The sequence below is a fragment of the Lagopus muta genome, chromosome 13 (assembly GCF_023343835.1).
Source record: "Lagopus muta isolate bLagMut1 chromosome 13, bLagMut1 primary, whole genome shotgun sequence".
Classification (NCBI taxonomy): Eukaryota; Metazoa; Chordata; class Aves; order Galliformes; family Phasianidae; genus Lagopus; species Lagopus muta.
Window position 1 is genome coordinate 8,175,577 of NC_064445.1, and position 14,778 is coordinate 8,190,354.

The window sequence follows — 14,778 nt, forward strand, 5'->3', positions numbered from 1 at the left end:
CTGAGTTTTTCTTTTACTCACTGCAACTATTCTGATATTGAAAAAACTGAGAAGTCCACCAAATTCCAGAAAGTATTGAACTGATCCATGCCTTCTTTCTTACAGGGATTCAGAGCAGTGTGTTACTGCCCATCTTCAAAAATGGGTACGAGAGAAACCGAGGCTTAGGGGTTTCTTGAACGTTTTCTTAGAAGACACCAAAAACGATGTCTGTGAAAATGCAGCTTTCAGTTGGTGAAAAATTCTGTTTGTTTGAAAAACTACTAACTACCAAAAATATGTAATTTACTTACCAGTGCTGCTATAAATCAAGAGTCTTAGTCCTGCAGTGCTTCTCATCACAATAGCAGACGTCTCATTTTTCTGTGACTCCTTGCAGCGTTACGAGCGTGGCCTGGTTTTGATTCGGTTTCAGAGCCGGTCTGTGAATTAAATACAACTGCTTTTCTCTTTTTCTTTTTTTCCAAGTTAGTGTGAGCTGAACATATTAAATATTAGAAGAAATAAAGAATTACAATCAAGGTGCGAGGAATTCATTTTTTCCTTGGAATGTAATTTCAGTATTAAACTACCAGGAAAAAGCTATGAAAGGAATCACTGGTTTTTCCACTGCTTTGCACGTTGTAGAGTCATTTCAACATGTGTAATATGGGTGTCAAATGCTAATAAATCAGCTGTCAAATGCTATCAAATACTTGCACAGGTGTAAATGATCACATAAAATGCAAAGCACTGATCTGACACAAAAAATCTCTGATTACCATTTCTGTCTTCATCAGTTTTATGGAATTATTAAAAGAACCCCAGTCCAATAGGGAGCTTATTCCTCATTACCCAGGTTACCAGCTTCTTTTGGTCTCATTTCCTACTTTTAGCAAGTTTTTCTTTCCTTTTTATTCCCATTTCACATCCAGAGAGAAAATGCAACAACTTAAATGGTACTACTTTGGACTGATCTACTAACAAAAACATTATGTTTCATGATTGTAAGAATGATAGAGCTTTTTTTTTTTTTTTTTTTTCCCCAGCCAAAACATCTCTGTAAGTGCCCCAGCATCATCAACTGATGGCAGCACAGCTCTGGGAATAAACAGACTTTACCTAATGGCAGGAATCGACAGGGAAAACATGAAACAGGTATTTCTTCTTCACAGACAGTGAAACATGACTGAAGTTAAATGCACATCCTACTAGCACTGGAGCCAGTTAAATTTGACTCCTCATGTCTATTTATTCATCTCTTTTTTTAAAAAAGTTCATCTAGTTTCATTTAGTATCCATGTTTTTCCCCTTTGTATTTGGCCACTTCTGTCTTGGTGGAAATGAAAACTCTGCAGGCACTGCATAGACTGCACCGCAGGGCTGTGCCTATGTGGGGATTTTGTGACAAAGCTGCTTGGTGTTTGCATTAGGCTGTGTGTTTGGAATGCACTCAATACTCCTGCTGTTAGAGATCCTATATTTTAATATTCATTATAAAGAACTGTAATGCAACCATTATTAGAAAAAAAAAAACAGCATTCACCCAGTGATTCAAAATCACCGAGTGTCTATACGTTGTTTTATTTCAGTCTTCTATGAAAAGTAAGTGTGTATATCCCATTGGCTGACTGGAGTCCATACAATTACATCAGAGATTGGCCAGTTTTGGGTAGCTCTGTATGAACTTCCCACCTCTCTGGCTGTTCCATCACCACCATCTCTCTGATTCCTCACCAGTCATTCCCAAATACTGGGCACCTACTCTTTTATTAGGGAGAGCAAGCGTATGTATGGCCTTACTTAACTGAGCCTGTTGTTTTTTAATATAAACATTTTTAGATAATGACCTTAAGCATTGAGGCTGTCCCAGCTCTGCTGGTGCACAGCTGTCTTTGTCTTAGAGGTGAGGTCTGCAATTAGCCATGCAGATAAACAGACAACATAACAGGAGCTATGAGACCCTAATAAGCATGAAGATGAGCAACTGTATTTTAAAGACAACAGAAACATTTCCTTGTCCCATAACTAAACTCTGTTGCAGCAGCCAAAGCAAAGAGCTGGAGAAAGGTATCCACAACCTTGTGAGCGCACATTTCAGCGCCACTTTTGTGCAACTGATACATGCATTTTCAAAGAAAGATATAGCATCAAATGTCATTCTAAAAAGCTTAAGTATAAAAGATCTAATATGTTTAGGATGGTTTTGATGGTTCTCTGTTCATGTTCTGAATTTTGGATTATGTCAACAGTCACATAATGAAGATATAGTGAAATCTTACTGTATTTCTAAATGAATTCAGAATAATCATTCTTCTTATTTTAAAAAATGAGCTCCAGTAAGACTTTTTTCCCTTTCCTTTTATTACCACACTGCAATTTTCATGCAAAGGATGATCTATTAAGAACCCAATGTTAGCTGGCCATCAGAAGCAGAAATGGATGATGGTTTAATGGAAAGGGAGTGAGCTGCAGTATTTGTGCTGTGCTGAACTGAATCGGTTCATTTAAATTGATTTCTTTGAGGAACAATTATCAAAGTGCAGTAATTCATAACTTTTCTATAAATTCAGAAATTAAAAAATACTTCCTGTTTTTTTTCTCCTATCATCCCAACTTCAGATAGTCCAACACTCTCTTACTTGCAGATAGAACTAAAGTTAAAATTTTTATTAACAGTAATGTTTTAACACCTATAGTATGCACCACAAATAACTACAGCACGTGGCCCAGCTTAACAGAACTGCAGACCCCTCCCCATCTCACTGCCAGAGCTCACAGCCACACAGGGCAATGGGGCTGCGCTCTGACTGCACGCACACACAGAGTGGTGGTGGAGCTCAGCTGAGGCCGCAAAGGAAATTCATAATAATCTGGGTTAGCCCACGTTTTGTCATGTTACCAGAAATATTCTGTAAATAAATATATTAGTCGGCCACTTACTTGCAGATAGCGATTACTTAAACCAGCATTCAGCTTTTAATGCACTGCCATTCATTTGTAACAGCGAGCGTTCTCGCTGTGTATTACTATAGATCCAGGTTTTAAATTGAGATTGGTCACTATTGATTCTGTTGGTTTAATGATGACAGCAGGCTGCATTACACAAGATTCATAAAATTTCTGATATACATGAGCCACTATGGTGCCTGCATTGAGCTGGGATCACCTTGTGCCCCACTGCTACAGTGCCACAGAGCTGGGGGCTGTGCCCAGACCACATGGGTCCTATGCAGAGTGGGGTACTACCAGGAGGTGATAGGAAGCGAAAGAAAAGAAAAAGAAACCTTCACTTTTCTAGGAACTAATCAATCACAACTGGCCACAGCTGATGCTTGTTTGCATCCTTAATACCTCCTAAGTGTTAGTTACAGGTGTGCTTGTTAGTTTCAGCTTGCAGCAGAAAGCTCATTGTCTTAGTTTGTCAGCATTTATCAGGAGCCACCTAATAGGACTTAACAAAAGATTCACTCTCTGAAGTTTATCAGTTCCTTAAATCTCATTTACCAGTACTTTGACATTTAAAACTATTCTGGGAAGGGCAAATTAGAAATCAATGATGTGCTCATCAACCCTGCATCAATGCAGCTCTAAGAAATGTAGATCAGTCACTGAGGGAAAAAATGCTATACATGCCTTTCTAGAGACCAAAGAAAAATGCAAAAATGTGAACAGTTCAAAGGCTGAAATATTTAGTTACATTAAGTCTTTCTGAAATGCAAGATCTTGTCAAAGATCTGTCTTCAAAATCTGCAATTCCAGCACTCATTCAGTCGATCAATCAGAAATGATGCAGTATCCAAGGAATGTTTTGTTTTTTAAAAAAGATTCAGAAATATGATCTATCAGAGGATGCTGATGGAATAGAAACTGAAATTAATAAATAATCACAGAATTCAGTTTCAGGTGCTGCAGCATTTTACTCACGCAAGCTTTTATTCGGTGCTGCAGCACTCACCATCTGCAGAGCTCCTCATATCATTCATTTTTGGTCATTTAATCACTGGCAGTATGATTAATGCAGTTATTAGAAAGCTTGCAGTACAACTACATGGAATAAACCATGTTTGTGCATTATAAGACATTGTGAACTATTCTGGTAATTATTTTGATCACCTGTAAAATGGAGCTGGGCATGTTTTTTAAACTGAGATCTGGTTAAGCTAACAGGTTTCTCTGAGGGATCAAGAATCAAATTATTTTCTTCTGCTGTATTCTACAGCATGGCTTGAAACTACACATTCAAAGTTACAAAAGTCTGTTAAATGGGACTCTGAGAAGAAAAGCTAGTGATGAAAAACTGAAACTTTAACACTGTAGGTTATTTGTAATAATACACATATACTGCATTTCCCAAAGATCTACCTAGTTTTCTTTGTTTTGCTTTGTTTTATGTGACAGTGATTGAGTTCAGCGTGTACAGGACGTAAATATAAGCATGCATATATAAACTTGCATTTGTGGGTAAGTATTGTTCCTTTGACCCATGAATGAGAGTAGTGAATGAATAGGTGACTACTTACTTAATTCCTCTTGTCTCAGTCACCTATTTCATGAAAGGAATATTTCTGTTACCTGCAAAGTTTGGAATTTGTAACGTAAAATAATTAGGAAAATGTTTCATACCAACCCACCCTCTTTATTAAGTAATTTCTTCAAGTATTTTTAATAGTGCAAATTGTTGTTCTGCATTAGTACAATAACGATGGGAATTCACAGTCCAAAAATAAAAAATCTTAAAAGATTTCCAAAGTCAAACAAAAAAATTTTAATACTGTATTTTAGCAAGAACATTTTTAACAAAGAATGTGTACTTTAACTTAATATGGTACAACAGAGAAACCATACTTAAAAGTTTCCATTATCTAACACTCTACTGCATATTCATTTTTTCATCTTAAAAGACCAAAAGCCAAGCTGAACTGAGCATAAAAAAGCATCAATTATAATCCTCATATTACGTCAGCTATTAGGATTTAGCTCACACTTCTGAATTGGTCATCTAATGAAAGGACAATTTTTACATCATTCTTTTAAAAAATGTACACACATTTCTTTTTAAAACGTAATATATATCGAGTATCTGCTTCAGTAAACAAAGCTTAATTTATAAACACAATCGAAACAGCTCCATGTTGAACAGTTTCAGTGATAAACTGGACTTGTATGATGTACAGCCAGTGTGGACCTTTGTGGCTTAAAATCATTGTGCCATTGCTATACAGTAATAGCTACCTCCTTAGGAAAAAAACGAAACAAAACAAAACGAGTTCTTTGGGGGTGGGAAGGGAAATAATTCCTGTATGTGCTTAAAAATACTAAAACTCCTTTCTATCTCCGGGGACCTAAAAATGATCTGTTGCAACAGGCTTGGTTTGGTATGGTAAGCTTGTAAAAAGTCTCAATATTTCTTAATGACAATACGGCAGTTTTCGATGCAGCAACAGTAAATTGCTTGAAATTGTCCTTCAAGTTTCATGCTACAAATCCTGTTCCTCACACGGTACTGAAGGCATCAAAGGTTGGAAGGGACATTTTTCATGAACTATATAGTCTTCAAATAGTGATCATTATACATTTTTCAACAATAGGTGTTTCCTTCAGTACATGATGGTAGGTTTGATGTATGTTCTGTTTTCTGTAGGAAAAAAAAAAGAAGGAAAAAAGTCAATTACAGAGTTGCGCGTTTTAGAATTATTTGAAATGTAGGTGGATTTCCTTGATAATATGTGGACTTTTTTTTTTTCTCGACACAAATGATCAGATCTACAAGTGATACAAACTGAGCTCAAAGTGAGTATGTTTTTATGGAGAACGGGGCACCCGATGACAAAGTCCTGAGAGCCCCCAGTCAGCGCGGTTTGTGTCACGCAGGGCAGTGAGCCCATTGCCCACCTCCTGTCCTGAGCCGCTTGTTTCCTGGGCTGCTCCCAGCTGGCATTTGCTAGAAGAGGCTGTAAATATTTTGATCTGCATTTTTGTCTTTTGTGACGTTTGCTTTTTAGCTGAACACTGTCTCTTCTCAGAAGGCAGTTGGTGTTGTACTGCTTACCTCCTAACACAGGGTAGTTGCATCAGCTTTACAACGTACCATTATTATATGAACAAAACCTAGGGAACAGTGTTGGAAAACAACTGCATTGCATTAAAAATATAATAGCAGTAAATTGATCTCTGTTTTTTGGAAAACTGTTATTTCACTCAGAAACCTTCACTTCTCTTTTTAAGTTATTTTTCTTTCTTTAGGGAAACAAGTAGAAAGCTACTTCCATCCTTTGTAAGACTATTCCTAGTTATACTGCCTATCAACTGTGATTTTTCACATTAAGCAATGCTAAGTCCAGAGGAAAAATAAATATGCCCACAGAAACTACAGCTAAGACTACATCTAACAAGAATCCATATTCTTGTTCATTATACAATGAATCATGAATTCACCCAGCTAAATCTGCAAGTACTGATCTTGAAGATGATAAGCAAAATGATAATATTGAGAAGCATTTTGTATAATGTTGACATCTATCCCATTACTGTTTTACATATGCCAATACTGAGCACTCATAAGGAAAGAACAAGTATTGACCTGCTAACTGACACTGATCCTTGGAGCAATCTCAAACTTTGCCACATTTCAATTTCAAAATGCATTTCAGCTATAATATGAGTGATTTATCATTTAGCAGTAGCTGTCAAAGTAACCTCCTAGATAAAACAAAAACATCTGGAACCATAAACAGAGGAGAGCAGTAGCTGAATTTTAATCCAAATCCGACATGTTCACTTCATTAGGAACAGGAAACAGCTAATTAGTAATTGAATGTTTCATGGTTTTAAGGAGGCTCAGACTCTCCAAACAGAGATGATTTAATATGTGTTCTGGATGTAAACAAGAATAAAGATCGGAAGAGCCAGGGACATAACATCTCTGGAGGAATGTTTGGGAGCATGGGAACCTCCAAAGAAATGACTAAAATTAGCTTCAGGCCTTTGGCTGATTAAAATTATTGTCTTAAGATTTACTGTGGCAAATATTAAAGCCTGGGGAGAGGGGTAAGCAGAAATGCACAGACTGAACATTGTTGTGCTTTTTTGTTTTCTGCTTTTCCTTCTGGTTATTAGGAAGTTCCTTCCCATAGCAGGCTGTAGGTGATGTAACTTACATTAACACTGCGCTTCTAAATAAAGACAGCCACTGGCAAGACGTGCAGGTCAACGTGACTGCCCCCAAAAAGTCAGAAATACTCCTTATTGCCAAGCCAAAGGCTGACATTCTGCTGGAGTGTGCTTCTAGTGAGTCAGTAATTTAACAGCTCTGGTGCTCTGCACAGCAGCAGTTGCAGCACGGAGCTCTGAGCAGCTAACACCCACAATGCTGCTCTCTTTGGGGTCTGAGCTCAGGAGCCAGATTTACAAAATGTCCCTCTGCCTCAGCACCCATATTGGGTGGGACTTCTTATAGATGTGCTTACCATGTTCATATTATACCAGTGGAAGTCAGCAGGAATTAGGGATGTAGCTTGCTAAGTGGCCACAAGGCATCTGCTGCAGCTGTATTTGATGTTGGTACTTGTACAGATAGTGATGGTGACTGTGCATGTGTGCACATTTATGCTGTTCCATTTGCTGACAAGGTCTGGGCAAAGATAAGCGTAGGCACGTTCCAAGTAAGAGCTGATTTACCAAAAGTGGGAGCAGTAAGGAAGGCTATGATGAAATCAGCCTCTGATCTTCCCTACAAATATTTTTTAAATAATTTAAAGTATTTACTCAATTTCTTAATAAAAAAGAAACAGTTTTTACAACCATGAACACAAGTCCTCTCTCACAGAAGGGAGCAAATTCACAACTGTTACAAAATTCTTCATTTAGCCACTTGAAAAACTACATAAACTGACAGGATTTAAGATAGATACAATACTTTGATTTTTTGCCCAACCTTCTGCAAATACTTCGCGTAGTTAATCCCTGCCAAGTAAGATGTATTTGGAGATCAAATGTAACACTGATTCAGCTGGCTCTTCTCAAACACAGAGAGGGAAGGGAAGGTGTGAAGCAGCTGATACCATGCTCAGCTGGATGGCTGGGTCAGCAAAACCATGTGTTGGCTTTGGTCATTATACACATGAATAGATAGAGCTCATCAGGCCATTAACAAGCTCTAGGAAACCACAAGGCTGTGACTTCCTTCATGCTGCCCAGCCTGGCACCCTTCCTGCTGCCCATAGCCCTGGGAGCCCTGCCCTGCCTCCACCCTGGCTGGCATTGCAGGCTGCTTACTGACAGAAAGTCATAGCAGGAGGCTGCAGAAAGAGAAGCACTGAATTATTTGGACTACCGTCATTAACTTGGCTTGTGATGTAAACCTGAAGCTTAAAAGTTAGTTGAAAGTCATGTTTTCTAATATAACATATTCATGTTTTTAAAGTATTTTTTCTTTCAAATTATTGATCAAACTAAGCTAAGAAGTGGTTGTTAAGATAACTGTTGGCCCATGGACTATTTAAAGTCTGGAACAATTCTGATTTTTTTCCCCTTTATTTCTTAAGGAGAGTTCAGTAGAGGTATCTGTAGCACTTTGTAAGAGAGAAAGCAAATGCCAAACCTCAAGCCAAGAAATACTACTGATTAGTAAACAAAAAACACATGGCTAGATATTTCCCTTTTCATAAAGCTCTCCATGAGATGCCAGAAGTCAAAATGTGTTTTTGTTGCTGCACAATAAACTGAACTCCGTGGTGTTAACAACGTCACGCAGCAACCACCTATGAGAAATTACAGTGTCAGGAGCATCTGTGCTACCACTTCTACATGAATGACAACGTGATGCTGTCAAATTCATCTTTTTAAAGAATATTCACCATCTCCTCAGTGTAGCTGACTGCAAGCTACATACCATTTTATAGCATTTTACGGTACTATACAGCAAAGATTTGAATAAATCTGTGTGCAATAAATGTATTCTTTTATTAGGTTTATCCCTTAATCAAATATTCATTTATGTGGGCTTCATTCTATTAAAAAATGAAATTATACAAAGGTGAGCAAAAGTGTAGATTTACAGTAGTTTAAAGCCTAATCTCATTCTCTAGGGGTAATATTGACAATATAAAAACTGTATAAATGATATTCCCTAACACTAAAATATGCTTATGAGCCCCCTGTGCATGTTATACTGCTTTACAACCTACAGTGAAATGCATGACTGGCTTAATAAGCAAGACATTTAGAAAGGATTTTTTCCCCTTCCCAATGTATAACAGGAGTAAAGATCTCAGAATCTCACTGTAAGCCAGAGCCTGTGTTAATAATTGTAATTCTCCCCAGGATGAGGCTGTCTTCCCTGAGTTGTTGGTCCGGGGTGTACATGCATCTCTTGCACTTTCCTTTAGCAACAACACCATCATTTGTCTTTCCCTTTGTAGATTTTAATATCTGTGTAACAGGACAAATCCAAAGCAATAATTATCATCTCCTTATTTATTCACATTTTTCTTGTTTCTTCGTTTTCTCATCTTATTTTTCCCCTTGCTCTCAGGATAATTTGCACGCATATTTGAATTTCTGGAATGTTTTGTATGTCTTTGTGTTATCTTTAAATCAGTAATTCACCTGTATTTCTATAAAAAGTATTTTAAAACAAAATTTCCATGTGTACTCTCACAACTCGCATTGAGAACTGTGCCCTGATAATGCTGGTGTGAAAATCCAGGCCAGGAGAGTGTGCACGGTGCAGCCGGCCTGCTGTGATCTAACGGCACAGCTAGAATTTGGGGTTGTTCAGATAATTTTAGCACACTTAGTTGCAGGAGAACGTCACTGGATTAAGGAAATATGCAATCTGCTCCATAATGAGAGAACAAGGATAAATGTGTTGTATTGCTAACTATAAATTATTCATGCTACTTCTAAAACAAAGACAAGCCCTACACATTGCAGGGAACAAGGACAGCAGAATCCCACTTTGCCAGTTTGGATCAAGAAGGAGAGGGGAGAGCTGCTAAAGGTTGGGTAGGGCTGAGCCAGGGCTGTGTGCCTGCAGATGCTGGGGAGCAGCACGAGGGTGTTTGGTTGCCCAGCAGCTCCAGCTCTGCATGGTGGCTTGGAGAGTGGGAACCATGGCCTTGGTGGCACAGGGACGGGGTTGGACATGAGCTGAGCAAAATGGAGCCAGCATTTTAGTTGAACCAGAGCCAGGTTGAGCTCTGAGTGCAGCAAAGATATAGAAAATACAATGCCAAGACAATAAAACTAACAGACAAAGTGGGGCTGGTTAGTTTGATTCAGTTGTTTTCTGTGCTGTGACACTCACAGAGGTGTGGTTTTTCCCCAGCTTACTTCATGCTTAGGAATAGTGACTTGACTATGTCAAATATTTCCACATTCACATTAATAGATATAAAAACTTGTACTGAAAATAGGACTTCTAATGAGTAGCAATAGCCAAGGACAAGAATATGTTCACTGAATTCTAACTGTGCAGATGCTGGATTGCCACTGTCAGTGTGGGTAGGAAGGGAGTTAACACAGTAGTTCCTGCTGAGGAAATATCCAAGCCTGCTGACACTGAGTTATTGAATAAATGTTTGAGCCCTTTGTAAGAAGAGAAAGGTAAGGACCTTCACAGCCTAGTCTCCAAGGGAAACCTTTCCTCACCTTCTGTTTTCAGTAAATCACAACATCGCAGCCTTCTCCATCTCATGAGTGCATACCGAGACAGAGATTCAGAAAAAATATTGTGTAGCATAACTAGAGATAGCATGGAGAGCAAGATCCATGGCACTGTCACTCTGCAGCCCTTTTTGCATGCATTTGCATCACCAACAGCGAGCAATGCAGCCTGCACTGGGATCTCACCACAAGAAGCAGAGCTGCCTTTTGGTTAGCAACTCGAGGGACTGCTCCTCCCTTGTTCCTGCAGTGCCTGCATGGCTATGGGAACCTTGTCATTGGGTGCTCATTATTCCAGGGTAGAACAAGAGAGGTCTTCTAGAAAACACAAAATGACACAGCTCAAAGCAGCTACCCGAGGATCACTCATTCAGCCAGGACATGCATTAGAGACAGAGCACTGGGCAGGAGGAGGAAGAAAAGATCTAAGCCCTGCAGAAGCCAGGGTAGGATTTGCTCACAAGCAAAATACCAGGCCTCTATTAATCACAGTTTCTGATCAAACGGTTCTGGTCTGCTCTCGTGTAAAAATTTCATTTTTTCTAGAGAAAGCAATACCAGGATAACAGCACTGTCATTTCCAAGATGTGGACACTGCCTCCTGCAACAGAATAGCAGCAGCAGGGCTGGTTTCAGCGGATCACTGCATTTGAAGGTATATTTTGATAGAATATCAAATATATTTTGATAAAACCAAAGTCAAACCTTTTCAAAATCACTACCCTCCCTTCTTTTTTTTTTTTTCCTCTTGCAACTTTTTTTTTTTTTTTTTTTAAACTTTAGGCTGGATTTAAAAATAGGTTGGTTATATCCGAATATTAAAAAATATATAGCTTGTTCTCTAAATAATAGAAATAAAATACATTCTAGATTTCGACAGCCCTCCATCTTCGGCAAACAGATAAAAAAGTTATTCATGGCTACTGGCAGTTTCTGTGCTACCTCTCTGCTCGGCTATTTGGCAGACAAAACCAGCTGCAGCCCTCTGACTCTCCGCCACAGACCCATGCTTTCACCTCAGGAAAGTCCATCCACATACACTGCTGCCTCATTCTTGAAATTTAGAGTCTTTTAGCTTTTGTAAATTGTTATCAGCAAGTATTATGGTAATGTCTATTTTTTAGAATTTTAAGATAACATTGCTTTGCTGATTGTTCCAATATCCCCTAACAATGAAATATAGTAATACAAAAGTTAACTAAGGTATAAACATGCAAAAGGAGAAGTCTCCCTGCGATCATAAAATGATGTTATTTTCTGTTCAGCAGTTCATGTTACTGCTGTTCATGCTAATTAATTAAAGGAGCTGTTGCTGTAATGTGCAAACAGGGAATCTGAGAAACTGAGAGGGCTTTTAGGTCTCGGAGTGAAGTTAAGTCAATCTGGGCGCGGGCAATCAAATGTAATGAAATCACTTGTCAGTGCTAAGCTTGCAAAAACTGTGAAGTTTGACTAGGGAGTAAAAGGATTATAATTAGATTTCCAATAGGATAATAACTAAATGGCAGAAAGCAGTAAAGAGAAAATATTACTTTGTTAGCTAATGGTGCTGCTGTTCGGTTTTAGTTTTTATCAGCACACTTGTAGTTGTACTAATTTAATTTGCTTTTATCAGCAAAAATGCACTACTCGAATGGTACTTGAATGTCATTTGCAAAAAACATTGATCTGAAGGTGCACTTAATGACACCCAGTATGTTTATTTTATGTGAAACGGAGATTGCTTGATAAAATGGTTGATGCAGTATCTTCCTGGCCCAAGAGTGAGTTATGGAAGCAAGAGCAGAAGGTATCAGCACATGCATTGCCTGCTCCTGCACCACTCAGCTATGCAGGGGCTGTCAGACTACAGCAACTATTTCTTTTCTATTTGTCAGCTAACAGGCCCCTCACAGATTGAGCTGTGCTGGACCAGAAGCTCAGGGGTATGGAGGACAGAGCTACAGACTGTAAAGTTTGAAAAACTTTTAGTCTTGTCAGCACAAAATTTCAGTTCAATTAATACACAGAGCATAGGGAAAATGAGTCTACTAAACGGAAGAGATTTATAACGCATATCAGAATCTCAGAAAATGAACAGCTTGTGTTAATAAAATCATTTTAAGAAATGAGCATAAAATATGATATGACTTAATCACTGTGCAGTATTTTTGCAATTTTCCTTTAAACCACCTTAAGGAGATACTGGCAGTGAAACTAATTGAATTTCAAAGGAAAGGCACTGTGTGAATGATAGATTTCTGTCCAGCAGAGTTATTGACAACAAAAAAAGAAAGGTCTGCATTGACACTGAGGCTTTTTTCTGTGCACTAGAGAGAGATTCTGGATGCTTGGAAGCAGCTTTGTATTAGAGACGTGTGTTTTGACCCTTCCTTCTCCCAGGGCCCAAAAAACAAAGGCTGTAAATGAAGGGGGCAGTGGAGGCAGTGTACTCAAACTGTTAAGACTGCAGTGCAAGAGTTGCTGTCAAGTTTCAGAAACTGTAAATCAAAAGAAAACAGAATAAAAAGATATTACAGTATCAGCATAAATAAAAATGGAGGAGATGATGCTAAGGAACAGAAATACTCTGAAACCTAGACTAGCTCTATAGAGAGATCTTAAAAAGCTTTTCTATCAGCTGAGAGTGCTTAGTGAAAGAACTGGATAAACTCATCACACATTTACATATCAACAGGATTACCAAACTGAAAGTGTCAGAGAATCCCATATATGCTGCCATTCATGGCTGTGGTGAAGACAAGAAATGACATATTCTGCTTTCACAGCGGGGTACCAAATGCAGAGATATTGAACATAATCAGTGAGTGTCCAGGTCTCCCTTGGTTCAGGTTTTTGACATGAAAAAAAGCTTTGTAACCCAAAGCCTTTTAAAACTGAGATTTAAGGGGAAAAAAAAATCAAAACAAACAAACAAACAAACAAAACAAAAAACCTCTCTGAAATTAAAATCCTAAGATCACAGGGCATTCTTCTTTATCAGTAATACTCAAGAAGTGAAAATAAATTCTGAGTCCTTCTGTAAGTAAATGGGGCTATTACAAGTGGCTATGCAACACCCTTCTCACAGTTACTTACACTCTTTTTTAATAGAAGACAGATTTGAGCCAACTGTAACCTTTTTCTTTCTTTAAAAATGACAATTAACTTCCTTTTTATTCCAGTAGATTCAACCCAGGTACACCTTGGACTCACAGAATCTTTTTGGGAGAGCACTGAGCGCTTATCTCAGCAGATACTGTAAATAGCACTAGGAAACAGTAGGAATCATTTGCATTTCAAATTACAATACATGTCCTGAGTGCTTATCCAATATTTTGACTATTTCTGGCAGTAACAATTTTCAAACTGCAATACTTAGTGCACAACTCCAATCATATGTGTACATATACATGACTATAAATATGTTGTATTATATATGTATATATGTAATTCTCCTTTTTTGTTATGTGTAGCATATGAACCTAAAATCACAAAAAGCGACAGCAGTAAAAATATTTGAAAGCTTTCCTGTATAGATGACAGATGGACAACAGATGCGTACCAGAGGTATGCAAAGTCAAGCCTTTAACAGTTGACAAATGCTAAAGGTTATGTTTCTATCTCTATCTGCACTGGTTCTAGCAGTACCTAAGATAGAATTCTCTATCAGATATTCTCGTAATACCCTCTGGTATGTGCACATCTATTTAAATGCATACTAAACATTTCTTTTAAGCCTTCTGGAACTTTTGTCTTGCTAAATTTGCCATCTTGTGATTTCCATCATCTACTGTTTATGTACTTTTTGAAAACATGTATGATCTTGAAAGGAAAGCAAGGATCGGAAGTGAAATATTTTAAAAAGATAAATCATTTGTAAGATCATTTTTGGACTAAGCCTGTATATCTGAGTATGATAAGTATCTAAGTATGAGTGTTTCCCACACCTCTGTTTAAACAAATACAATTACTGATCTTGTAAAGTAGCAATCTTGCTATACTTCTTTTCTGTATTGAGCAGGAAGACAAAATGAAGTTCCATAATTTACATTTATCTTAATACAGGAAAACAAGAGGTGCAAAAAACTATGTATTTCATTTTTTAATATGGCTTGTGATAAACGTGTATGTAATAGAAGGAGGTACATA

General features: G+C 37.9%; 1 protein-coding gene and 1 long non-coding RNA gene across 6 annotated transcripts in view; one reads left to right on the forward strand and one right to left on the reverse strand.

The window, feature by feature from the left end:
• The window catches only part of LOC125699536 (uncharacterized), a 283,177-nt gene extending 268,399 nt beyond the window's left edge, over positions 1–14,778 (forward strand). The window contains exons 5-8 of one of the 2 annotated variants that reach the window (XR_007379602.1): positions 106–145; positions 1,029–1,137; positions 11,194–11,302; positions 11,518–14,778. This is a non-coding gene — a long non-coding RNA (uncharacterized LOC125699536). Of the gene's footprint in view, positions 1–105; positions 146–1,028; positions 1,138–11,193 lie in introns of both variants that reach the window. The other variant, XR_007379601.1, reaches the window with a different exon arrangement.
• DACH2 (dachshund family transcription factor 2) overlaps positions 4,520–14,778 on the reverse strand; it is a 263,656-nt gene continuing 253,397 nt past the window's right edge. The window contains exon 13 of one of the 4 annotated variants that reach the window (XM_048959136.1): positions 4,520–5,617. In XM_048959136.1, the coding sequence (XP_048815093.1) occupies positions 5,580–5,617 (38 nt within the window). In that variant the 3' untranslated portion in view covers positions 4,520–5,579. The remainder of the gene's footprint in view (positions 5,618–14,778) is intronic. The other 3 variants (XM_048959135.1, XM_048959137.1, XM_048959138.1) reach the window with 3 other exon arrangements.